Source organism: Lissotriton vulgaris, chromosome 2_1 (genome assembly GCF_964263255.1).
Source record: "Lissotriton vulgaris chromosome 2_1, aLisVul1.2, whole genome shotgun sequence".
Classification (NCBI taxonomy): Eukaryota; Metazoa; Chordata; class Amphibia; order Caudata; family Salamandridae; genus Lissotriton; species Lissotriton vulgaris.
This window is the reverse complement of record NC_141687.1, coordinates 386,983,636-387,011,494: the sequence shown is the minus strand read 5'-3', so window position 1 is coordinate 387,011,494 and position 27,859 is coordinate 386,983,636. Positions and strand designations below refer to the sequence as shown.

Sequence of the window (27,859 nt, the reverse complement as noted above, 5' to 3'; positions counted from 1 at the left end):
GCGCCAGTGCATAGCGGCATTCCTTTCAATCTTCCTTCCTGTTAGGTCCATCCTTCTGCTCTCTTTATCAGGGGGTGGACCCGAAGTAGTTGGCACATTGGCCCTTCTTGCTGTTGCCGTGATGATAGAGTCAGCAGCGACCGTCCCCTGTATGTAGGCTGAGTCCTTTGAGGAGTGCTTGAATTTTATCTCTGTCCTTGGCGTGACGGGTTTAAAAGTAGCAGGCTCCTTGAATGCCTCTCTTCCTTGCCCTTTGATGCTTTCAAGCATTGGCAGGTACTGTCTCCTAGTGTGCATTGGAAGTAGTGTCTCTACTTGGAAATCCCCTTTCGGCACCTCCTCTTCGAGCTTGACACTGAACACTGTTGCAGCGTTCTTGATGCATTCATTATAGAGCCCAATGTCGTCCGGTGGCGAGGGCCTCGCTGGATGTCCTGCCACTCGACCTCCTGTGTATCAGAGTATGTTGATTCTTGGTACACCGTCTGTTCGTCCTCTCTCTCCTCCTCGTAATAGGCATTATTATCTTCCTGATATGCCAGATCTTCCAAGCTCTCCGACGCTTGTTCTACTTCGAAATCTTCCTCTTTGACCACCTGTACCTCTGGTGACTTTGGCCTCGAGGGAATTGTGTAAGATTTCATTTTTTCTTCGAAATCTTTCTTTCGCTGCAGGATGTCCTCCATCTCTGCTTCGAGTCTCCACTTCTTTCTTTCCATCTCCGCGGCCTGGTCGGCGTCGAGTGGTTGTGCCAGTCTCTCAGGCGCGTTAGCTGGCGCCGAGATGGTTTTCGGCGTAGAGACTGGTTTCGGCGGTGACGCGGTTTGTCGTAGAGGCTGGTCTTGCGTCTTTCGTCGTCGACTTCGAAGATGTTTTCGTAGTTGAGCGCTCCTTTTCTTGGAGGCTTTTCGATGACTTTGGTTGATCGCTGTCCTTCGGCGCCAGGGAGTCCTTCTGAGAGGATCCGCTGGGCCTGGATGTGGCTGCGGACCATGAAGTTCTCGGCGTCTGCGCTTTCGGCGTCCTGGTCTCGTTTTTTCGAGAGTCTTGGGTGGACTGTCGAGTCTTTCGGGCCTTTTTGGGGCGTCGATTCTCCTACCTTTTCAGTAGTCTTCTTATTATCGGTCTCTGCGACCGTGTAGCCGATGTCTTCTTCGGCGACGTAATCCTCCTCGTCGGTCGCGAGTCCCAGGTCTCGAAGGGTCGGAGGTTGGGCCTTGCCCTTCATGGTGTAGTTTGCGACCCTTTGCGGTCTTCGGGGTGAATGCGGAGCAGGCCTTGCAATCTCTGCTTTCGTGGTGGACAGACAGAGGTTATAGACTGGGTGTTGGTCCTTCTGCGCGTACTTATGATGGCAGTTGCGGCAGAATTTGAATGGTGTGTTGTCCATGTCTTGCGTTCAGGAGGGCCCTTGATTGCGCAGTCTCCTCTGGACGACAACAACATTCGAAATTCTTCCCTTCTTCGTCGTCCTGACGATGGTGTAGTCTTCCTTTATCTTCTCCAATGTTTTTTTCTCCCAAAACTCAAATCTTGCTTCTTTTCTTCAAATCTCTGGAGCCCTCTCGGGAACGATCCAGACCCAACGGCGGAAATAAGAATCTGAAGATGGCACCCAAGGGTTGGAGCTTCCGCAGGAAGCATGCCGACGTCACAGGACAGACACCAAAAGGTGGGACGTCGATGCCCACCTGGGCACGAACAAAAAAAAAAACAACCAAAGAAAAGACTATGATTCCGGACCCAACCACTAGACTGCGGAATAATGCACAGCATAGTGAATCCAGAAAGATTCACGCTGCAAAACTGGCATTTCTTGTTCTGGACTGTGGCAAACAGATCCACCGTGGGTATCCCCCACTTGGCGAAGATGGTCCTCAGCGTGTCCTGATCCAGCTCCCACTCGTGACAGGTCGTATTTTGCAAGCTGAGGGTGTCCGCAGTCATGTTTTGATCTCCTGAAAGATGTATGGCCGTCAGAGTCACTCCATGATCTATCGCCCATTTCCAAAATTTTTGAGCTTCCTTTGACAGAGAGAGATCGATCTTGTGCCCCTCCTGTTTGTTTATGTAGTGCATGGCAGTTGTGTTGTCAGTTCGTACTAGCAATGATCTCCCTTCAATTCTTGGCAGGAAGGCCAACAATGCCAATCCTATTGTCCTTAATTCCAATAGGTTTATGTGAAGGTGTTGTTCTTGTTTGTTCCATCCGCCACTGACTTGTAACTGCTGTAGGACTGCTCCCCATCCTTCGAGAGAAGCGCTGTGGTAACTACTAACGGAGCTGGTTCGGTCAGGAAGGATAGACCCACCGAGATATAGTTTCTGCGAGTCCACCACTTTACCGCCTTCAACATTGGTTGCGTGACTTTAATTTTGTCTTGTCCTCGAAGGATCCCTTTGCTTAGCACCACTAAAGGTGTAACTCTTCTTGTAACGGCCGCATTCTCAAACATAGGGGAATGAGTGGAATGCATGAAGACATTGTCCCCAGAAACGATTTGTATTTTCCGACTGAAAGACTTTCTTCTGCTGAATCGTTTGGCTAGAGATACTAGTCCCAATTGCCTCTATGGATGGGAATGCCTTGTTTTGAGAGGTATCTAGGATCGCAACTAGAAACTTGATCGTTCTGGATAGCCGCAGAGATGATTTTTCCACATTTAAGGTCAGGTCCAGATTCGCAAACAACTCCATACAAGCCCAGGTTGAAGCGTGAGCTGCCTCCTGCGATGGTGCCTTTACCAACCAGTCGTCCAGGTATGGTAATATTTGATGTTTTTGTCTTCTTAGATAGGCTCCCACTGGCGCCAGATATTTTGTAAATATTCTCGGTGCAGATTTGAGGCCGAATGGCAGCACTTTAAATTGGTAATCTAGGTAGGTCATCTGATCTCCTGGGTTTAAGAGCAACACAATATTTTGGAGGGTCACCATTCTGAATGATTTCCTTGAGATAGGCATTTAGGGACCGTAGGTCCAAGTTTGGACGCCACCTGAGAGCATCCTTTCTGATCAAGAAGAATCGGGAATAAAATCCTCGTCCTTTTTGGGAGTTTGGCACCGGTTCTATTGCTCCCTTTCGGAGCATTGCCCGAATCTCCCGACGCATCTGAGACAGGTGTTTTACTTCTTGATATGTGGTTGGCGTGGGAGGAGGGAAGTGGAGGAATTCCAGAGTATGTCCGAATTTTATTATGTGGAGGACCCATATGTCCGATGTTCTTTTCTGCCACTGCTGTAACTAATAAGTTACTCTTCCACCGAGGGGAACATTTGACAGGGTAGGAGGATAAGCACCCGTAACTTGTAGGTTGTCAGTCTTTTATTGTTATCCTTCCCAGAACGTCCTCCTCGACCTCTGGGCGTGGACTTACGAGTAGCCACCAGAATGCTTCTGGCCATATTGCTGCCAGTAGGGCTGCGAAGAGGAAGAATAGGATGTGTATCTTTCTTACTGGTAGCCACCTCTATAAGAAGGTTGTCCTCTTCCACGGGCGCCTCGAATGGGCACCTTTCTGTACTGTAACGTACTCAAGGCTTTCGCCGTATCAGTGTCTCATCCACTAGACGTCCAAACAGATCTTCCCCATCAATAGGTAGGTCCAAAATCTTATTTTGGACCTCCGGTCTAAAGGCGGTGGCCCTCAGCCAACCCTGGCGCCTTAAAACTGCTGCTCCTCCTAGGAAACGAAAGGCTGTGGTAGCTATGTCCATAGCACAATCAATAACTTCAGCTGAAGTTCTCTCCCCTTCCTGCAGAACTTTCTTCGCCTCCTGCTTGCTGTCTTCCGGAAGGAGGTCGACATATGGAGCTATATCGCACCACTGCCATTTCTGGCAAGGGCATTAGCTGCTCTGACTAGGAGCTCTGATATCGCGGAAAATCGTTCAACTGTTGTCTAAACGCCGTCCCTCTATCTGGAGGTGCAGAAATAGGTGGAGATGGATTTTTTTACTTTTGTTGCGCTGCCTGCGAAATGATAGAGTCCGGTTTAGGATGGCCCAACAAACACGCCGGAGCGTCCGCAGGCGCCTTATATTTCTTGTCCATCCTAGCTAGTACCGGTGTAACCGTCGCTGGAGTCGTCATTACTTGTAACCCTTCCTTCCATTCGAGGTCAATGATTGGAATGGGCCTGATTGACTTTTGATAGGGCTCTTTAAAGTCATAAAGAAAACACTCTGCTTGAGTCGTTTTCATTAGTAGCTGAAATCTCTTTGCAGCTCTCTCCATTAAGTTGTGGAATCCACCAATATCCACCGGTGGAGAATCCGCTGGTAATTGGGTGGGTGATGGTGGAGAGGGAATTAGATAGTCATTCCATTCTCTGTGGGTCTCCGGTAGCTCCCCTTCTTCGCGGTCATAATCATCTGTTGTCACAGGATCCGGCTGCTATTGGACCGGAGATGTCTGCAGAGCAGTGTCTAGTAGGCTTTCCCTATTGCGGACTGGAGTGGCTGGAATAGAACGAGGACGTGAAGGTGGAACGTCCTGAGGGAGCCCCGATGGCAGAAACCTCTTATAATCCGCCAACATGAATTGCAAATCCATCATCATTGAAGGTGGCAGTGCGACCATCTCTTCCGGAGGCTCTTGTTGGTAGAGATGGTGTGAGACGACGTGGTATTCTTCATGCCCCTCTTCGTCATTTTCTTGACATTTTACGTGGAGTTCAGATGGGCTTGTGGCATACCCAAAGAGTCCATCATCCTCATCCGACTTTTCCTCCTCTAAAAGGTGCGACGGGACCAGAGGAGTAATCTTGCTCGGGGAAGTCACAGCGGGCGTGATTTTCTCTTCTGCTTTTCTGGAGCTGGTCTCGTCGCGAGCCCGTCGACGAGATAGTCGTCGATACTACCGTCGAAGCCGTTGTCGTCGACAGTGCTGAAGAACCACTCCCAGCCGTCGACATAGTAATCGTTGTCATCGCCGACAAATCTAGTCGTCGACATTACCGTCGTCATCACCACCGTCGACGATGTAGTCTATGTTACCGGCGTCGACGTTTCTGTCGTCAACGCTGCTGTTGACTCCCGACAACGTTGACTAATGCAATCAAAAGTAGCTTCTGTATCTCTGTGGTAGTCGCCGTTGGCGATGACTTCTTCGTCGACGGTCTTGTCGACTAGGTCGATTTTTTCACTTTCTCCTAAGGAATACTAGAGGATGGCTTCTTGAATGATTCTGGAGCTAAAGGTGGTGTCTTTGAAGGCTCAGAAGAGGCTCTTTTGGATTATTTTTCTCTCAAAGTGTGTACTTTGCTCTCCTTTGGTTTTGGTTGAGATTTGGAAGGACTACGCCCTGAAGACCCCGGAGTGGTCTTTTTGTAAGGCCTTCTCAGGACTGTCCCTAAGGAATGAGCCGGAGGAGATCTTGATCTTTTCTGCGATCTCCTTGACAAAGAGGTGGATTCCTGGTCACTATCACTAGAAACCACCTCCTTTCTGTCCTTGATCTTCAGAAGCCAAATCAAAAGGCGTCCCTCACGATCTCTAAGGGTCTTGCTAGAAAAAGTGCGACATACCTTGCAATCCTTTGCTTGGTTGTCCAGATAAAGACAGGAAATGCAGTCGTCAGTCTTCTTTTCAGTGTATAGTCTGTTTAGAGCAGGTAGCACAGGCTCTAGAAAGCCTCTTCTTCTCCTTTCCAGATATTCTCAAAGATGTAGTTAAGAAATAGATTATAAAATTCTTAATTCCACAAGAAATAGAATTAAAATTATGCTTCTACAAAGTTGGAAATCCAGAGTTTGAGCACAGCTCAAAGACTCCCTAGCACAACGTGCCGGTAGAAAATCTGAGGGGCAGAAGGTTCTCTCGGGAGGGTTCTAAAGGGTGAGTGACTGATTGGCTAAGGAAAAGTTTGGTCCTTTTTTACACAACAACGGTTATGGGTTGCAAAAGGGAATGGGCCTAAGGCCTTTTTTAGTTAGCTATATTGCTAACCATTGCTTTTTTATACATCAGTGACTCCTTACTCGACGACGGGGAAATGATTCAGGTATGTGAATCTATGAAAGCTCCAATACTGGAGTAATGTAGGCTTATTTCTCCACCTTTCAGGACATCTTTAATTCTCACTCTGCTGCATTAGAAGGAACATTTACTTGCTCCTAATATTAAGTGAAGTCAAACAGTGACTAGTCCCACCCATGTGCACAATCAGGGGACTATTCAGTATGACTATTTATGATCATCTCATTAAGTTTAGCATTGAAACAGAAAAGACATTTCTACCGAGACACTGAGCAGTGTAAATGTAATGACTAGGTTTGCTTCAAATTGAATAGAAATCGTTACAACATTTTGATCAGCACTCTGGATGTTTATTACCACTCTTTCAGTAGTTAAGCTAAAGTGGCACTGAACTCTACAAACTAGGAAAACTCAAATACATTTTGCTAGGTACCTGCAGGCACGGTCAGGGGAGTTGAGAATTTCATAATAGAACACAGAGAAGTTGAGTGCAAGGCCCAGGCGAATGGGGTGCGTTGGTGGAAGTTCTGTCATCGCAATATCGCTTGCAGCTTTGTAAGCCACTAGGCTATTCTCTGCCGCCTCCTTCCTATCGTTCGATGTTGCAAATTCTGCAAGATACCGGTGGTAGTCACCTTTCCTGTGAGACGACAAAATTTAACAGTTAACTTTTCTCAGTTTACAAATCCACTTATTGTCAAAGGAAGGTTTGAACATAATTCAGACACTGTATTCAAAATAAGAACTAGAGAGCTTCTAATCACAAAAGCACTGAACTGATGAACAATAGATGAAAAACTGAAAATCTATTTTAATGTAATCTCATTATTCAACAGTTATGCCATAGCCATTTCGTTACTTAGGGTACCTGACAAATCTGCAAACTCTAGGTTGACAAAACCTTAAAAATACGACCTTTTTTTCAAACAGTCCGTGGCACGTGCTAAAATTTTGAAAACTGCCAGCTTTTAGAAAAGCCTTTACATCCTACAAACTGCAAAGTTTACCGTACAGCCCAGTGCCAGATCTCAAGAGGCAATTCTTAACATGTGTGCTCAGACCAGACCCACAGAAATCGCAGGCTACTTTCTGTTCCAACATCCTGCCCTTTACTGAAAGGTTATTCAAAGGAGGTTCCTAGGCTGAGCCTGTAGTGATTGTCATTTGCGATAGAGGTTATTCTGCTTTTTCCAAAGATTTTGCAACTGTAGTGTTGAACCTGTAACTAGTAACTTAAGGTGCCTCTGCCAGGGGCTGTGACATTTGGCAAAGGTAAATCACGTCCCAATAGGACTGTACTCATTCTAGCGTAGGACACCTAATTTAGTAAAATGCAAACATACACGGCAACAGTCTAACTTAGTCTCAAAGAAATTAAACAAGCACTAGCAAAGCCAACAGGTTAGCTCCCAAACTTACTGGTTAATGTTCGATTTGTTTTGGGTTTTGTAAAATGTTGAGAGAGAAGATGTCAGACCCTACCAATATATAAAAAAAAATACATTGGCTAAAAACAAAGCAATTTCTGGTCTCAAAAAGCACACATTACCACAGTGATGATTTGGCGATGAAGGGAACTAATTTGTGCACAGATGTGCTCTTAACGAAAGAGGGGAATACAATTGCTCGGCAAGGCAGGCTAAAAGGTGACGTAGGCTTATCCTGTGCTTCTTGCTTTACACTGCAATGGGTGGAAGCACAATGTCACTATCAATAATGGATAAGGAGGCTGACAAAGCCTGTTTTAATTTAAACAAAATACCCTGGCTACTGTCACAGTTAAAAATTGTTTTGTGTATAAAATTCATGGGTGAGAAATAATTAAATGTTTAATGACTGTAATTTCCAGGGAGTAAAACCGGTTCCTAAGAAAAATTTAACAAGGCTGAAGGGTACACCGGAATAGTCAAAGTGTCTCCAGCACAGCGCTTAAGGTTATTAACTGCTGAAAGTAGATGATTCAAAGTCCTTTTGAGTAAGCCCAAACTTCAATAAGTTTGCCTTGAATTATATAAGCACCAATACACACAAAACTTAAAATGAGAGATCCTGAAATTAGGGGCGTGCTAATACACGTAAATTGCTTTTGTGCCATGAAGTCAAATTAGGGCAAAATTACACAAAATTATGCATAATTACGCTAATGAAAATCCATATTTTAGTGCGAAAAGCATCATGAACATCCGCTGTCCTGGTTCATTCGCCATTGTATTTGTAGCAGTGTGGATAAAAGAAGTGTTTAGCCAAACAAATATGGCATCCTTAGATTCAAGATGATTCACTGTCAGAGGAACTTTCAACACTTGGTGGTGAATGGACCTTTTACTTAAGAACAAAGGTGGGCTACAGCACTGTGGGACGGGAGTGAGCTTTAAAAACAAAAAAAAACTTTCACTGGTGGAGCATTGGGGGAATGCATGCATGCACTGTTCTCAACTGTTTATTTTTGCAAGAAAGTGTATAGTATCCTTAAATGTAAGATAGTTGGTTAGGTGGTGTGGGGATGTCTCAGACTGGGGTGGAGGTAGACAATGTTTCTTTCAGAAGGGCTACTTCTGAACCTGGTGGGGAAATAATGTATTAACATGTTAATGCAGCTAAGGTTCTTGGGAGATTTATAATAGAACATAAGAATTTTTTTTACAATACCAAAATAGGCAAACCTCTCAGACCACAGAATGGACTCCTAGAATAAACTCTTTTTTGCCTACTCTAGCACAAGCAGAAATTGTAGGTTGTGTCTGGGGAAGACACACTGGAGACAAAAAGGGCAGTTGAAAGTCAATCATAGGATGCACAAGGAAAGAAGAAAAAATGGCGTCTGATATCAACGAGTGTTCTTTTTGATAGGTTTCTTGCAAATATTAGTTTGGCACAGACTGAGTGGGTTCTAGAGACCGAGTACCCAACAGCCAGGACCATGATCAATATCAGTTACTGAATAAGGAATATGCAGGAAGAGTCAAGACGGCTCTAATTTTTGTTTTCATTGTCTGTAAAGCCACCAGCACAATAAGTTGGACAGAATGCAAACATTCAGGGGATTAAATTGGAAAGAGACTTCCAAATGTCCTTCATTTGCAAATTATGTGGAATCCCTGAAAGACTCAAAATTAACTCACAGTACTGCAGATTGTTGCAGGCATTTTAAGACGTAGGAATTAATGTAAAAGGGTGTTGGTGCGCCCTGTTGCAGCGTCCCCATGGCTGGCACTACTAGGCTTACTTGAAGAGGTCAGGGATCCAGAGGGGAGTGCAATGGTGGGTTTAGGTGCCCAAGCGGCCAAAAGAGATATTGTTCATGCCTGCACTGCGACAGAGCACCATTGATACAAGCATGGCACAAGGAAATGGACTGGTGTGGCCAGAGGCTGCTCTATGTCACTTTAATTTATTAAGCGTGCAAATCATCCCGGGAGGGATATCTCAGCTCGAATACCAAGGTAACAGGAGGAAAATACTACTTTTGGAAAATTATGTGCTCGCACAAGAGAATGTTGGAGCAATGGTGGAAGCACTATGGCTTGGAATTCGTGCAATTGTAGCAAAGAACTGTGTGGCTCTTTAAGTCAACTGTACTGACCATTTGTCATGGTTGGCTTGTATTCTATATATTTGCGACAAAACATTTTTGGTACAAAAAAAGCAAAATGGTAGTAGCTTTAACTCATTTTCAAACACACTGGGAAGCTTTAAGAACACTGTCAGAATGTGTGGGAATTATTTTAAGATATACAAAATGAAATGGACACGTACTCAAAGGACGTCCTGCCTTTTAGTGGTCAGGTCCAGAATTATTCTTTTAGCCCTCTTCCCAACCTGCCGTCCCAAACTCTCACCAGTGGTCGGGGAGGACCATTTGGTAACATGTCCTCCCTTTTGTGAAATCAGACATATGCCACATCGTTATCTTCAGATTTACGCACTCCTCTCTCCTTTTGAGACAACTTCTTCTGACTTCCTATTGTTTGTATGAGGCCATCTCTTGTGCCCTTAAAGACACCTCATTTCTGAGGAGGCAGGAAGGTTATTGTATTGTAATTGCAGTTATATAGAGCTTACTACGCCTGACGAGGCCTCGAAACGCTTTTTCGGCGAGTAGCACGCTACTCCGGGACCCACAGAGGATTAGTGTTGTATTAGTATAGTGAAACATGCAAGTACATTTGAAGTGGAGGCTAGGTTAGTCTAGAGTGAATCTTTGGTGGCATCACATTTTATGCAATTATTTTTTAGAGCTATTCTTCCCCGACTGGAGGCTGTGTGTTTTAATAACTTATGTCCCACCTGTGCCGCTCCCTTGGCCTGAATGTCTAAACAATAGCATGTGGCAATTACATAGGGTGTGGACTGAAAAGTTAAGAAAGAAATGAGTTACTTACCTGTAACTGCAGTTATCCAGTACTGGTATCTTTCATAGATTCACATTCCTGAATCATTCCCAGTCGTCGGGATGGGAGTCCTCGGTACATAAATAAAGTAATGTCCCATTAGACATAAAAAGTAATAGGCCCAAGGGCCTCACATTAGTAACATTTCCATGTCCTTTTGTAAAAAAGGACCACATTCTAGAGAAGAGCCAATCAGCTATCACCTCCCTCTAGAACCCTCCTAGAACAAGCTCCAGCCCATCAGATTTTCGTAAGCACCGTGCTAAGTAGGCGTACTTCTGAGAGAATTAGATGAGCCCTTCCAGGGGAGGTGGGAAGGTTGCATGTGAATCTATGAAAGATACCAATACTGGATAACTGCAGTTACAGGTAAGTAATGCATTTCTCATCCAGTATTAGGGTATCTTTCATAGATTCACATGCCTGAATCAGAGTAGCAAGCAATAAGCACATTTCGGATGGTACAGTAAATACAAATTCACCAGATAAGAACATATCAAAGTGACAAATAGAAAACATCAGAATGTAAGCAAAGATACCATAAAGAAATACAATAGAGAAATGTGCGTATATGAAAAAAGGATGGTGGGATGAAAAGAAGGCTCAACTCTATTGAAATAGATGACGAAGTACTGCTTGTCCCACTGCATCATCCTTCATAAGTTCTGTATCCAGGCAGTAATGCTTGGTGAATGTATGCAGCTTCTTACACATTGCCGCTCTGCAAATGTCTATTATAGGCACTCCTGCGAAGAGCGCCATGGATGTAGACATCGCTCTAGTGGAATGTGCCCTTACTTTAGATTGCAGGGTTTGCCCGGCCTGCTCGTGACAGAATGAAATAGCTGCAGAGATCCAGCGAGAAATACTTTGTTTAGTGAGTGGAAGCCCTTTTCTAGGTCTGCTGTAGGTCACAAAGAGCTGGTTTGATTTACAGAAGGTTTTCGTCTTCTCAATATAAAACTTCAGGCAGCGTTTGAGATCCAGAGAATGCAGAGTCTTCTCTGCCGTGGTGTGGGGGTTTGGAAAGAAAGAGCGTAAGACTACAGGTTTGTTGAGATGGAAGTCAGACGGGACCTTTGGTACTAATTTTGGGTGTGTTCGTAATATAACTTTGTCCTGTTTTAACTGCAGGAAAGGCTCCTGAACTGAGAAAGCCTGGAGCTCACTGTAGGAGAGTAGGGTCTGCAATCCTATGATCACCCAGATTTTTTGCTTTTGTTTCACTGGTTTACGACTTTCTCTGGCTGTGGGCCTGCCAATCAGACCCACAGCCTGGCTGTTCTCTTTCTAAATTACCTCATGTACCCTAGGTGCATCTACCAATTGGTACTGGGCCACCTTATCAGACCCTGTAACTCAGGGCATAGGTGTACCCAGGGCTGCCAGGGGCTGCAGCATGTATTATGCCACCCCTGGCTGGCCTCCTAAATCTGACACAACTGGCTGCATGACAGCTGGGGCAAAGTCGTGTAATCACCCTTTGCTGTAGGTGTAGTATCCCTATACCTAACCCTAAAATGGACACACAGATTCCTATCAGTCACTCCTATGGCAGGCCTTGACAATCCTGAAGGCAGAGTGCTTGGAATCGTGTGAGATGGTGCTCTGGCATGAGCTGAGCCTGTCTGCAGCTTGCGGAATCAAGTCCTAATAGCTGTTCCATGATATCGCATACCATATACTCTTAAGTGCATTATAATCCTCGCGGTTAAATGCTATCTTTGGTATTGCTTTATCAAAACATGTCGAGTAAGGTGTCATACGAATTGGAATACTAACCCCTCGCCAATTCTGGCGACGGGGTTAGCATTCCACCCTTCTAGAGGGACACGACATGTATGTAACTGTGAACCCCGGTTAAAGTTAACTGAAGCCTCAGCTCCACAAAATGGATGCTGCCACCACAGACACGAGTCTGACCCCCTGCAGCTGGGAGTCCTTCCAGCGAGGGGAGCCTGGACAAAGGGTTTCCTGTCAGGGGCGGTGCTAGCACCGTCCCAGACATGGTTTTGTGTATCCTGGGTAGGCAGGGCTTTACAGGAAGGTGACTGCTGAGTGGCACCCCGGTGCTCACTACGCATAGGCCGGTCTGAACCAGTTCCAGGGGCACACCAGCCCCTGGCCTGGGGAAGTCCGGCATGGCTGAGGGGTGTAACCACCCCCCACCTAGTCCCACCCATAGGCAGGACCTAGTCACCGGGTCAGCCCCCTTTTTTAATATAAAGATGGGAGCGGGCCCCCTGTTAAAATTAGATCATCTTTGGAATCAAGATACCACTTTCTTCGAAAGGACTTCACGATTTCTTCTTCAAGATTCTCCCTTGTGGCTAAGGAGTAGTCACCCTGCATCAAGCGGGCACCATCCTAAAGAACACTGCGGTCTGCTGCAAGTCCTTCATCACGAATCCGACGACCCAGCTCGACGAGACCCGGCTTCCCTGGCACCTCTGACCTCTACTCACCTCTACAGCCAAGCTGAGAACCGTGAGTGCGACGAGACCTCAAGGGACCGACGATCGCCAAGACTGCACGACATCTTTACTGCAAGCCCACCGTGTCCTCCACTGGTGAGTGCTTTGGGGTCCGAGAAGCCCCGACCCTGCGCAGCTCCAGCACCCAAGATCAGCCCCCCTGCATCTCCACGATCTGCGTGGGGCCCTTCTGCTGTTTGCTGTGCACCGCGTTGTTTGGCTACTAGCCGGCTGGCTTGTGGCCTTCTGAACGACGCCCAACGACTTCACGACTGCTGGTCTGGTTGCTCCAGGCTGGCCCTTGCTTCCTTCTTCAAGAGAGGCACCCCGGACCCTCCTGGTCCACTCCAGACGCCATTTTAGGTCCACCGCGTGGGCTTGAATTTGCCAAGGCTTTGTTGCCCAATCCTGGGTCCAGCGACGCCGACAGCTTCTATCTTCGTGGGACAGCTCGATCCTCCATCCTGGTCGCCGACAACGCCTCCTGGTCCGTGAGATCTTCGAGTCAAGCGTCACCCACTCACCTTGTCGAGGTGGCTACCATCCGGTGCCCTCCTGGTGCCCACTGACTACTGGCTAGTAGTCTCGAACTTGGTCCCCTCTGCTTTCAGGTGTCATCTATCTTCGAGATCCAGGCTTGGATCCAACTGAACTTTCTTCACTGGTCACCGGCCAGCATCTTTTCTTCCGGCTCCTGGTCCGTCTACGAGGATTCCCGACGTCTTTTCAGACCTATGCAGCTGCAGCCCCTGGGCTAGGTAACTTTGGCATTTCGGTGCCCCAGCATAGCCTCACTATCCAAGGGTCAGAATCTACTTTCGTTTTCTCCCTACCAGGTCGGGTTCGCCCGAGAACACTAACTTTCTATTTCCTAGCTACCATAGACTTTTGTCCCGCATCTCGCGTGAGAGTGCACATACTGCACCCGAGTCCCCTAGGCCTCCTAGAAGTAATCTAACGATTCCCTAGTCAAGTCCTAGCGATTCCAAAAGCTATTAGTACTGTACTTACCTGCTAGGAATTTCGCATTCCACTTTCAGAGTATATGGTTTTCCGTGCCCCTCGGGCATTTGTATATACTGTGCTAACTTAAGTATTTTTGTAAGAGTTTTGGTTTGTGCTTAGTACCCTGTCCTCATAAAGAGTACAGGGCTGTTGTGATCTTTAAATAAATAACTGTTTATTTTCATAACACTTGTGTGGTGTCCTTTCACTTGGTATTCAAGGGGTATATGTGTGGTAAACAGCTGGCTTAACACGCCCTCTCGAGTCTTTTAGCCTTAGACTGCTCGTATCCACGCTACTAGGATAGCTGGTCTATTAGGTTGACTTACAACCAATCATCAATAAGGGTTGCTGGACTGATACATAGTGTTCACTAGAATAGTGAGCACTGCATATCAGGCCACCTTCTCACATTGGTGAGCAGCGGTTGGGATTTGAGCTTGCTGTTGTTTTACCACACGTATCCTAAGAATATCTTGTTGAAAGATCACATAAGTACTGTTAGGTACATATAACTAAAGCTTAGAATACTCTGAGTTCTACTGGACCAGCTGTTGTAGCTCCTCAAGGCTTAGCACACCTTGGCTGCAACTCTAGCAAGGGACCAGTAGGTAACACATAGTGTAGGTAGGTGCATCACTTACACCACACTAGAAGCAGTATGTCGGTCACAGGAGGAAACATTGAGTCTCCCCTTGTGTCAGTTGACCCTCCACAGGTCATCCCTTCAAGATATACTGCGCTTAGCTTCCATGAGTTACGACAAGTATGTACCTCTAGGAAGATTAAGCAGGGGTCTAACCCCACAACTGCTTTTCTGATTGGTCTCTTAGAGACTCATGATGCAAGGAGGGCTGGTAACCCAGACCCTTCTACTTCAGAAGGCAATATGCCCTCCCTACAGGGACCCTTTGATAACCAGGACCATCCCCTTCAAGAAGCAGATGATGCTGATGATGAGGATGATGACTTGGAGTCTAGGGGTGAGGCAGACCAGGGACCGGTAGAAGTCGTCAGACTAACCAGGACCAACTTAAGCAGACATGAGAGGGACTCTAGGGGAGCCCTGGGGCCACTCTCAGGTCAGCTTAACATGGGGAATGGACGAGTTAGATCTCTATCAAGAGGCTCTAACAGATCCCTTCATACCAATGGCTCTCAACGTTCCTCTCAAAGGGGAATGACATCTCCCCAGAGGAGAATGTATGAAGCTAAGGAAAAGGCAGCCAATCTGAGGATTGAAAGGGAAGAACTTGCCCTGGCCAAAGAAAGGCTTGCCTTTGCTAGAGAGCAACAATTGAGTGGGACAGTCCCCACTGGTGGCAGCATTGTACCTAGCAATAGGGAAAGGAGTTTTGATACAAAACACCTTGGTAAGATAGTGCCCCCCTTTAAGCAAGGGGATGACATCCACAAATGGATTACTGCTTTGGAGAGGGCCTGCACTGTGCAAGGTGTTCCCCCAAGTCAGTGGGCAGCTATCTTGTGGCTCTCCTTTGAGGGTAAAGGAAGAGACAAGCTCCTCACCACAAGGGTGGAGGATGCTAATGATTACCAAGTCTTGAAAAGTGCACTGGTTGATGGGTTTGGCCTAACCACTGAGCAGTACAGGGTGCTGTTCAGGGATACCCAGAAAACTCAGTCTCAAGATTGGGCTGACTTTGTAGATTGTGCCACTAAGGCTTTTGAGGGCTGGTTGCTGGGCAGTAAGGTTACTGATTATAAAGGATTGTACAATTTGATGATGAGAGAGCAAATTTTAAACAATTGTCAGAACCAGTTGTTGCATCAGCATCTTGTTGACTCAGATCTGACCTCTCCCCAAGAATTGGGAAAGAAGGCAGACAGATGGGTTAGAACAAGAGTTAAACAGAACCAGGGCCAGAATCAAGGTGGTCAGAAGAAAGCAGACCAGAAGGGTAAAGATTCGAAAGGGGAACAAAATGACCAGAAGTCTTCGACAGGTCCCCAACAACCCAAAGAGGGTGGGGGTCAGGCTCCCCAAAAGAAGAAAGAAGGCCAATCTAAAAGGTGGTGCCAATACTGCAAAAGTAAAACTCACTGGTTTAGTGAGTGCACCAAGAAAGGAGGAGGGCAGACTCCTGCCACTGCAGCCCCTAAGGCACCTGTGCCCCCTAGTACAGCCAGCAGTGGTAGTGCACCTCCCAAGGGTTTAGTAGGGTTAACCCTGGGTTCTGAGGGGAGTGACAACTTAGTTGGCACCCTCACTCAGGCTGTCCTTGTCAGTACAGGGGATATGGATATGTCCCCTGACATAAGTCCCAATACTTTGGGCAAATACAGACAGACACCTTTTATTAATGGAAAAATGGCTCAGGCCTATAGGGACACTTGTGCCAGTGTCACAATGGTGACACCTGGCTTTGTGGACCCTGGACAGATCATGCCAGGTACAGAATTCCTGGTGACCAATGCAAGCAATGTCACTACCAATCATAGTATGGCAATTGTAGCTTTCTCCTGGGGAGGGGTAACTGGCCAAAAGAAGGTTGTAGTTAGTTCAGACCTCCCAGTGGATTGTTTGTTGGGCAATGATTTGGAGTCATCACAATGGTCAGAAGTGGAGCAGAGGACTCATCTGGAAATGTTAGGCTTGCCAGCACATGTGTTTGCTGTGACCAGGTCACAGGCCAGAAAATGCCCCACTGAACAGGTGCTGGATCCTGGAACAATGGACCAGACACCTTCCAAGAAAAGGAGCAGCAGGGTTAAGGCTGTGCCTTCCCCCTTGCCCCAGGTTGAGGATCAAGTCTCAGAGGAGGCTGACCTACAGGAATTGAGGGAAACTGAGCCCAGAGAGTTTGAACTTGATCAAGTTGAATTCTTGGGTTCAGGGGGACCCTCAAGGGAAGACCTGGGGAAGGACCAGTTAAGCTGCCCTTCTCTTGAACCCCTCAGACAGCAGGCTGCTGCTGAGGCTGCTGGGAACGCCACAGGTACCCACAAGGTATACTGGGAAGATGGACTCCTGTACACTGAGTCAAGAGACCCCAAGCCTGGCATGGCCAGGAGGCTGGTTGTACCCTTGTCTCAGAGAGGTTTCCTACTTACCTTGGCCCATGAGATTCCCTTAGCAGGTCACTTAGGCCAGACAAAGACTTGGGACAGGCTTGTCTCACACTTTCACTGGCCTCACATGAATGAGGATACCAAGGAGTTTTGTCGCTCCTGTGTCACTTGCCAAGCCAGTGGTAAGTCAGGTGGCACAACAAAGGCCCCCCTTATACCAATGCCTGTGGTGGGGGTGCCCTTTGAAAGAGTGGGGATTGACATTGTTGGTCCAATGGAACCCCAGACAGCATCAGGGCACAAGTTTATACTGGTGGTAGTGGATCATGCCACCAGGTATCCTAAAGCTATTCCACTTAGGACCACCACAGCACCTGTGGTGGCAAGGGCCCTAGTTGGAGTGTTCTCCAGAGTGGGCTTCCCTAAGGAGGTTGTCTCTGACAGAGGTGCAAACTTCATGTCAAGCTACTTAACTGCTATGTGGAAGGAGTGTGGTGTCAATTACAAATTCACTACACCCCATCACCCACAATGCAATGGGCTTGTTGAAAGGTTCAACAGGACCCTAAAAGGGATGATTCATGGACTACCTGAAACACTCAGGCGTAGATGGGATGTCCTGATGCCCTGCCTTCTGTTTGCTTACAGAGAGGTCCCACAAAAGGGGGTTGGCTACAGCCCTTTTGAACTTTTGTATGGGCACCCTGTGAGAGGCCCCTTGTGTTTGGTGAAGGAAGGATGGGAGAGACCTCTCAAAAAGCCTGCAACCAACATAATGGACTATGTACTTGGTCTCCGCTCCAGGATGGCTGAGTATATGGAGAAGGCATCAGAAAACCTTAAGGCCAGTCAAGAACTTCAAAAAGCTTGGCATGACCAAAAGGCTGTCCTGACTGTTTATCAGCCTGGACAGAAGGTGTGGGTGTTGGAGCCAGTGGCCCCAGCAGCACTCAAAGACAAATGGTCTGGGCCCCACACAATTCTTGAGCAAAAGGGAGAGGTCACCTACCTGGTGGACCTTGGAACTCCCAGGAGTCCCCACAGGGTACTCCATGTCAACAGGCTCAAAGCATATGTTGACAGGAAGGACATGAGCTTGCTCATGGCCATAGATGAGGGACAGGAGGAAGAGAGTGACCCTCTCCCAGACCTGCTCACTCAGAATCCTGATGATGGGTCAGTAGATGGTGTTGTCTTTTGTGGCAGCCTCTCTGAACATCAGCAGAAAGACTGTAAACAGGTTCTTCAGTCTTTCAGACATATGTTCTCTCTGACACCCAGTCAGACCAATTGGTGCACCCATGAGGTTGACACTGGTGACAGCCTGCCAGTCAAGAGTAAAATCTACAGGCAGCCTGATCATGTTAGAGACTGCATAAAAACTGAAGTGCAGAAAATGTTGGAATTGGGAGTCATTGAACCCTCAGATAGCCCTTGGGCTAGTCCAGTAGTTCTAGTGCCAAAGCCTCACACCCAAGATGGTAAGAGAGAGATGAGGTTTTGCGTAGACTACAGGGGTCTCAATGCAGTCACTAAGACTGATGCCCATCCAATACCAAGGGCAGATGAACTTATAGATAGATTGGCTTCTGCCAACTACTTAAGTACATTTGACTTAACAGCTGGGTATTGGCAAATCAGGTTAGCTGAGGATGCCAAGCCCAAAACAGCATTTTCAACCCCTGGTGGGCATTATCAATTTGTGGTAATGCCCTTTGGTCTGAAAAATGCACCTGCCACCTTCCAAAGGTTGGTGAATCAAGTCCTTACTGGGCTGGATGACTTCTGTGCAGCATATCTAGATGATATTGCTGTCTTTAGCTCCACCTGGGAGGATCACCTGGTCCACCTGAGGAAAGTGTTAGAGGCTCTGCAAGCAGCAGGCCTCACTATCAAGGCCACCAAGTGCCAGATAGGGCAGACACAGGTTGTATACCTGGGCCACCTTGTAGGTGGAGGCCAGGTTCAGCCACTGGAGAGCAAAATACAGTCAATCAGGGACTGGGCTCCTCCAACCACCCAGACTCAGGTTCGAGCTTTCTTGGGCCTGACTGGATACTACAGAAAGTTTGTCAGGAACTATGGTTCCATTGTGACACCATTAAATGAACTGACAAGTAAGAAAATGCCAAAAAAGGTTCAGTGGACAGCAGGCTGTCAAAAAGCATTCGATGACCTAAAGCAGGCCATGTGCACAGCACCTATCCTTAAGAGTCCAGACTACTCCAAACCATTCATTGTCCAAACAGATGCTTCTGAGTTGGGTGTGGGAGCTGTTCTTTCTCAACTGAATTTTGATGGTCAGGATCAGCCCATTGCTTTTATAAGCAGAAGGCTGACCCCCAGAGAGAAGAATTGGTCAGCTATTGAGAGGGAGGCCTTTGCTGTGGTTTGGGCCCTGAAGAAGCTGAGGCCATACTTGTTTGGCACTCACTTCAAGATTCAGACCGACCATAAGCCCCTCTTGTGGCTAAATCAGATGAAGGGTGAAAACCCCAAACTGCTTAGGTGGTCCATTTCCCTACAGGGGATGGACTTTACAGTGGAACATAGACCTGGTACTGATCATGGCAATGCCGATGGGCTCTCCAGATATTTCCACTTAGAACAAGAAGACTCACCTGGTCAAGGTTAGCTTATTGTCCCAAAGTTTGGGGGGGGGTCATGTAGGAGAGTAGGGTCTGCAATCCTATGATCACCCAGATTTTTTGCTTTTGTTTCACTGGTTTACGACTTTCTCTGGCTGTGGGCCTGCCAATCAGACCCACAGCCTGGCTGTTCTCTTTCTAAATTACCTCATGTACCCTAGGTGCATCTACCAATTGGTACTGGGCCACCTTATCAGACCCTGTAACTCAGGGCATAGGTGTACCCAGGGCTGCCAGGGGCTGCAGCATGTATTATGCCACCCCTGGCTGGCCTCCTAAATCTGACACAACTGGCTGCATGACAGCTGGGGCAAAGTCGTGTAATCACCCTTTGCTGTAGGTGTAGTATCCCTATACCTAACCCTAAAATGGACACACAGATTCCTATCAGTCACTCCTATGGCAGGCCTTGACAATCCTGAAGGCAGAGTGCTTGGAATCGTGTGAGATGGTGCTCTGGCATGAGCTGAGCCTGTCTGCAGCTTGCGGAATCAAGTCCTAATAGCTGTTCCATGATATCGCATACCATATACTCTTAAGTGCATTATAATCCTCGCGGTTAAATGCTATCTTTGGTATTGCTTTATCAAAACATGTCGAGTAAGGTGTCATACGAATTGGAATACTAACCCCTCGCCAATTCTGGCGACGGGGTTAGCATTCCACCCTTCTAGAGGGACACGACATGTATGTAACTGTGAACCCCGGTTAAAGTTAACTGAAGCCTCAGCTCCACAAAATGGATGCTGCCACCACAGACACGAGTCTGACCCCCTGCAGCTGGGAGTCCTTCCAGCGAGGGGAGCCTGGACAAAGGGTTTCCTGTCAGGGGCGGTGCTAGCACCGTCCCAGACATGGTTTTGTGTATCCTGGGTAGGCAGGGCTTTACAGGAAGGTGACTGCTGAGTGGCACCCCGGTGCTCACTACGCATAGGCCGGTCTGAACCAGTTCCAGGGGCACACCAGCCCCTGGCCTGGGGAAGTCCGGCATGGCTGAGGGGTGTAACCACCCCCCACCTAGTCCCACCCATAGGCAGGACCTAGTCACCGGGTCAGCCCCCTTTTTTAATATAAAGATGGGAGCGGGCCCCCTGTTAAAATTAGATCATCTTTGGAATCAAGATACCACTTTCTTCGAAAGGACTTCACGATTTCTTCTTCAAGATTCTCCCTTGTGGCTAAGGAGTAGTCACCCTGCATCAAGCGGGCACCATCCTAAAGAACACTGCGGTCTGCTGCAAGTCCTTCATCACGAATCCGACGACCCAGCTCGACGAGACCCGGCTTCCCTGGCACCTCTGACCTCTACTCACCTCTACAGCCAAGCTGAGAACCGTGAGTGCGACGAGACCTCAAGGGACCGACGATCGCCAAGACTGCACGACATCTTTACTGCAAGCCCACCGTGTCCTCCACTGGTGAGTGCTTTGGGGTCCGAGAAGCCCCGACCCTGCGCAGCTCCAGCACCCAAGATCAGCCCCCCTGCATCTCCACGATCTGCGTGGGGCCCTTCTGCTGTTTGCTGTGCACCGCGTTGTTTGGCTACTAGCCGGCTGGCTTGTGGCCTTCTGAACGACGCCCAACGACTTCACGACTGCTGGTCTGGTTGCTCCAGGCTGGCCCTTGCTTCCTTCTTCAAGAGAGGCACCCCGGACCCTCCTGGTCCACTCCAGACGCCATTTTAGGTCCACCGCGTGGGCTTGAATTTGCCAAGGCTTTGTTGCCCAATCCTGGGTCCAGCGACGCCGACAGCTTCTATCTTCGTGGGACAGCTCGATCCTCCATCCTGGTCGCCGACAACGCCTCCTGGTCCGTGAGATCTTCGAGTCAAGCGTCACCCACTCACCTTGTCGAGGTGGCTACCATCCGGTGCCCTCCTGGTGCCCACTGACTACTGGCTAGTAGTCTCGAACTTGGTCCCCTCTGCTTTCAGGTGTCATCTATCTTCGAGATCCAGGCTTGGATCCAACTGAACTTTCTTCACTGGTCACCGGCCAGCATCTTTTCTTCCGGCTCCTGGTCCGTCTACGAGGATTCCCGACGTCTTTTCAGACCTATGCAGCTGCAGCCCCTGGGCTAGGTAACTTCGGCATTTCGGTGCCCCAGCATAGCCTCACTATCCAAGGGTCAGAATCTACTTTCGTTTTCTCCCTACCAGGTCGGGTTCGCCCGAGAACACTAACTTTCTATTTCCTAGCTACCATAGACTTTTGTCCCGCATCTCGCGTGAGAGTGCACATACTGCACCCGAGTCCCCTAGGCCTCCTAGAAGTAATCTAACGATTCCCTAGTCAAGTCCTAGCGATTCCAAAAGCTATTAGTACTGTACTTACCTGCTAGGAATTTCGCATTCCACTTTCAGAGTATATGGTTTTCCGTGCCCCTCGGGCATTTGTATATACTGTGCTAACTTAAGTATTTTTGTAAGAGTTTTGGTTTGTGCTTAGTACCCTGTCCTCATAAAGAGTACAGGGCTGTTGTGATCTTTAAATAAATAACTGTTTATTTTCATAACACTTGTGTGGTGTCCTTTCACTTGGTATTCAAGGGGTATATGTGTGGTAAACAGCTGGCTTAACACGCCCTCTCGAGTCTTTTAGCCTTAGACTGCTCGTATCCACGCTACTAGGATAGCTGGTCTATTAGGTTGACTTACAACCAATCATCAATAAGGGTTGCTGGACTGATACATAGTGTTCACTAGAATAGTGAGCACTGCATATCAGGCCACCTTCTCACACTCACTTACCAGTCTTGTTGAAGTAAGTGTGAGAAGGAGTGCCGTTTTCCAAGAGAGGTACTTAAGATCAGACCAGTGTGTCGGCTCAAAGGGATGTTTCATGAGTTGATTAAGGACTGTGTTGAGCTGCCAAGTAGGAGGTAAAGTCTTCACAGGAGGAAAACTCCTGAAGAGGCCTTTGAGAAATTGTTTATCAATCTATGATAACAGAGAGAAGGTCCAGAAGAACATCTTCTGTAACGGGATATTGCCGCCAGGTGAACTCTGATAGAGGCATGAGCGAGGCCTGAGTTTGCCAAATGGAGAAGGTAAGGCAATATTTGTACTGGAGAAGAAAAGGGATGTACTTTCTGAGTTTTAAATCAAATGCAAAACCTTTTCCATTTTAAAGAGCAGGTCTTATTGGTACCGCCTGCTTCAGAACGAGCCAGAATGGCCCTACAATACGGCGGAATATTTAGATTTTGAAATTCTTTGTACTCCGGAGCCAGGTGGATAACATGAGAGATGCCAGATTTGGATGCTGGACGTTCATCGTGAGGAGAGAAGGGAACTGCCTCAACCGTACTGGCGGTTCCAGAGAAAGAATCTCTGTGAACCAATGTTGGCTTGGCAAATTTGGGGCTATGAGAATGAGCGTGCAAGGTTCCGCTCCCAATTTCCTGAGGACTCTGGGAATCATCGGATACGGTGGAAAAGCGTATGCAAAGACGTTGCACCATGCGATCGAAATTGCATTCTGGGGATGCCAGCTTGCGAAGTGTTGGCATTTGGCATTGTGTTTTGTATCGAACAGATCGATTAGAGGAGTGCCCCATTGTGAGAATATCTGGTCGAGGATCCCCTGATCCAATTCCCACTTGTGAGACGTTGAGCGTTGTCTGCTTAGTTAATCGGCTAGAATGCTGTCCATGCCTGGGACATACTCCACCCGAAGGGAGATATTGTGTAGGACCAACCAGTTCCAGATTTTTTGCGACTCGCAAGAGTGTTAGAGAGCGAGTTCCTCATTGTTTTTTGAGATAGTGCATTGTTGTGGTATTTTGTGTAGGTACAAGCACCAGAGAATTTTTGATTTTTGGGAGAAAAGCTTGAAGGGCGAGGAAGACCGCCCGTAGTTCGAGATTTATAGGAAATCCTTTTTCGAAGAGGGACCACTTTCTGCTTATCTGTAGTTCCTGAAGGGAAGCTCCCCAGCCTCCCAGTGAGGCGTCTGTTGTGATGATATGCGGTGAAGTTGGAAGCAAGAAGGGAAAGCCTAGAGAAAGGTTCTGAGGAGAAATCCACCATTGCAGAGCCTTGATCATCTGAGGGGTCATTCTTACGAGATCGTCGAATGAACCTGTGCATTGAACCCATTGTGCTGAGAGCGCCTCCTGGAGAGGGCGCATTCAAAGGCGGCAGTGTGGAACCAGCAAGATACATGATGACATTATTCCGAGAAGGGATTTGAAGAGGCGAACCGTCAAGATTCTCTTGGAGGCTACGAGAATGGCCAATGCTAAGAGTTTGTCCTTTCTTTCCTGTGATGGGAAAGCTTTCTTTAGTTTTGTGGAGAGGGTAGCACCTAGGAAATGTATACGTTGAGAAGGTATAAGGACTGATTTGTACCGATTGAGTGCGAGTCCTAAACGTTTGAAAAGTTGTAGACAAGCGTTGGAAGACTTGCACGCATCTAAGGATCGTGGCTTGATCAGCCAATCGTCCAGATATGGAATAACTTGATGGTGATGCGGTCTGAGATATGCAGCCTCTGGAGAGAGGCACTGCATAAAGATGCGAGGTGCAGACGAGCCCGAAAGGCAGGACGCAAAATTGAAAGTGTCTGCCCGCTACTGCAAACCTCAAGAACTTCTTGTGATTCCTGTGAATAGGGATATGAAAGTAAGCATCCTGAAGATCCAGAGAAACCATGTAATCTTCCACATCTAGATTGTCACCATACGAAACAATTGCTTTTTTAGGAATTTGTTGAGAGCTCTGAGAAGCAGTTCCGAGAGTGGATGACCAATAAACCAGTGATCTTCCCTTCATCTTGCCTCGTCATTTTCTTGAAACTTACAATACTGGCGACGATCCTGCGCAGGGGGCAGATTGGTCATCTCCCCTTTCCATTATCTCTCAGTGAAGGGCTGGGGTCGTGCTCCTGCAAGTTCAGTCTGTACTGCAGTGGCTCCTTGGCGCTGCTCTCTGCTGTCAAGTGGTGCTTTGCTGACTGAACCTTCATGCCATTCTGCTGTTTGCTGACAGGGTTTTCTCCTTGTCTACTGGAGTCTGCAGTGCAACTAAGCCTCCCAGCTGGAACCCCGTGCGGTTCCGCATTCTTACCAGCGGATACACTGCTTTACCTTTCCTCGACGGACTTGGTGGCGTGACCTCTCCGCTCAAGGCCTTTGCAAGTCTTTTAGGAGCAAGCTTGGCTAGCGAGCCTCGGTGAGTGGGAGGTGTACGCTCCCTGGAGTCCTCGTCGCCTCAGCCAGTCAACGCTTCGCTGCCTCCTTCCCTCTCCATCAGCACTGCGGGCGCTAGGGCCGAACCTTTGCGCAGGTTCAGGATCACCCGCAGCCTCCGCCACCCTCCCGGTTGACACTGTGGGCACGGAGGTAAACTGCACACCTCTACAGGCATCTGAAGCGGAGCCCTTCATCTCCAGTTGGCAGAGTGATCTGCAGGCTCTCTAGCGCTGCCTGCCTCAGGCTGTTCCTGCCACCACCTCCTCCTTCCGGCGCACCAGCATCTCACTCGGCCCTGACGTGTATCCTGGGCGGCTGCTCCTGAACGAGTGCTCCACGTCCCTCGTCCAGTTTGACAGTTCTTCCTTGGGGCTGTTAAGGACTTCTGTGCACCAGTCATGTATGCGGTAAGGTGCCTGGTGGAGTTTTGCAACTTATACGGTGAGACTGTTTTTTGTGATGATTTCGGTACAGAACCTCCGCATCTCTACGCTTAAAGCGTGCTCATTTTCACGCAATCTGACTCTTATTCCTCCTCACTGCTTATTTTAAATAGCCACGAAGCTCTCAGCGCCGGATGGACAGACATGTATATGCAGTCTTCTGAGGTGTGCAGCTACTTTTGCCAGGCACTTGGTGAACACCCTTGGGGCTGTTACCCCAAAAGGGAGGACCTTGAATTTGTACTGCTGGTTTAGAATTGTGAACCTGAGATATTTCCTGTGTGCTGTGTGTATAGGAATATGGAAATATGCGTCTTTGAGGTCCAAGGAAGTCTCCTTGACGCAACAGTAGCAACACCTGCTGTAGAGTGATCATGTGGAAATGCTCTGATAAGATGTATTGGTTTAGGGGCCTGAGGTCTAAAATTGGTCTGAGAGACCCGTCCTTTTTGGGGATTAGAAAGTACAGAGAGTACACCCCTGTACCTTGGTGTTCTAAAGGTACTAGTTCTATGGCCCTCTTTTGTAGCATGCTGATTACTTCCTGCTGCAATAAGTGTAGGTGTTCTGCGGACATAGGACGGTGTCTTGGGGGTATGTTGGGTGGTGTGGACATTAACTCTAGGCAATATCCATGTTGCATAATTTGCCTCACCCACCTGTCTGTAGTTGTGGTTTCCCAGACTGGCAGGAACTGCTGTAGTCTTCCCCAGACCGGTGTTACATGGTCCGGGGGCAGTGACAAGAAGTCACTGTTTGGTGTTGGTGGAGGATCTGGAGCGGTTATTTCCTCGTCCTCTACCCTTGGTGCTATTGCCACGGTATCCACCTCTACTGTTCTTGTAGGTGTTTTGCGTGTTACTTTTAGTATAAGAGGTTTGCTGTGTTGAGGCTCCTCTAAGAGCTCCTCTGTTGCCGGAGCGACGAAAGGAACCGCCTCTTTATTGCTGTGATTGCAGGGCACCCATAGACTTGGCTGTCTCTGTGTCCTATTTCATTTTGTCCAGTATGGTGTCCACATCAGGACCAAATAAATAGTCAGGGTTAACGGGTTGATTAAGTAAAGTGGTTTGAACTTCATTTTTAAACCCGGAGATGCGTAGCCACGCATGTCGTCTGAGCAAGACGCTAGTGTTGATAGCCCTGGCTGCCGTGTCTGCTGCATCTGAGGCACATTTTATGGATGCATTAGATATGAGCTTGCCCTCTTGTATCAGGAATTGTGCCTGTTCCTTATAAAGGTCAGGTAGGTGTTAAAAGATTTGTTCTAGTGTGTCATTGTGCGCCCTGTCATACCTAGCTAACAGGGCTTGCATGTTTGCAATTCACCAGATGTTAGCCGCTTGAGCAGCCATCCTTTTTCCTGATGCCTCCAGAATTTTGGACTCTTTGTCCGGAGGCGGAGCTTCGCCAGATGTTTGCGAATTAACACGTTTACGTGCATTGGAGACAACTAGAGAGTCCAAAGGCAGTTGTCCCTTAATATATGTACGGTCAACCGGGGCTGGTCTATATTTTCTCTCTATCCTAGGGTTAATGACCCGTGCCCTGGTAGTCTTTAAATATGTCCCCTGCATGTTTAAGCACCCATTTCAGCATTGGCAATGTTTTGACATTTTTCTCCGAGGTGCTAAAAGTGTCAAAGAGGAAGTCTTCATCAATGGGATCTGCGTGCATCTCCACATGGTGATTATATGCTGCCCTTTCTATCAGTGCGTTAAAGGTAGCTGTGTCCTCTGTAGGCGATGTTTTTACAGGGTATGCAGGTGTCAGGAATAGTTTGAGAATCTCCAGGATCCACAGGGTCAGTCCATGGCTGAGTTTGTGTGTCCTGGTCAGTATCCGTTGGATAATTGTATTGCTCATTGTCCTTCTACTCCCCATAGTCGTGTGGGCGAGTACATATAGGTTTCCTGTACATATGGTGTGATAGTTTCAAAGAGAACTGGAGATGTCGAAGTGTCTCTTTTCCTCTTTAGAGGTATCTTGTGGAACTCAACGGTAGTTTCAGGCCTGATTTTCCTTTTTAACAGGGTCACCCTCCCAGTGTCGGGGTCGACATACAGTTTAGACTGTTCTTCGGCTGAGGGATCCTGTTCTTGTACTACTGTAGGTTTTTCCCCCAATCTCGGCCTTTTTGGCTGTGTTGGTTCGAATCGCTATCCTTTTCTACCACCCTTGGCTTGACATGCGGAGGGAGTCCGAATTTTATCAGTCCAAGGGGTTGTTGGACCGGTTTAGTAGCCTGCATTAACTTTTTTGGAGCCGTGGTTTTCAATCAGACTGTTTTTGGTTGTTCGATAACCAGTCTGTGGTCCGGCGTCGACTTTGGAGCATGTTACTTCGGAGCGATGCTTTTGTCCATCGGTTCGACGGAGCTCTTCGGCTCGATTTTGGAATAAGTGTCTTTGTGTGCACTTGCTTTGGTTGTTCTACGCGTACCTTCGGATCGACAACCGTTGTCCGTTCGAGTCCCTTTTTAGTCTTGGCAGGCGTCGACGTCGATGTTGTCGGGTAGACTGCTTTCCGCTTAATCGCGGACGTGGGAGTAGTTGCTTTGGCCCCGACAACCTCTGCAAGCGACCTCGATGGGTCGATGACCTGTTTTTGCTTGGTCGGCTTCAACGGATCTGCCATTTTCGGTCCAAAGAATGGGATGTCGATCAGTTTCTGTTTGGCAGCTATCTCTTTCGGTT

At 47.8% G+C, this 27,859-nt stretch overlaps 1 protein-coding gene across 1 annotated transcript in view; it reads right to left on the bottom strand.

Annotated features, from left to right (window-relative positions):
* YWHAE (tyrosine 3-monooxygenase/tryptophan 5-monooxygenase activation protein epsilon) overlaps positions 1 to 27,859 on the bottom strand; it is a 197,719-nt gene that overhangs the window by 83,888 nt on the left and 85,972 nt on the right. Inside the window, exon 4 of the mRNA XM_086955223.1 lies at positions 6,413 to 6,619. Within this exon, the coding sequence (XP_086811349.1) occupies positions 6,413 to 6,619 (207 nt within the window). The remainder of the gene's footprint in view (positions 1 to 6,412; positions 6,620 to 27,859) is intronic.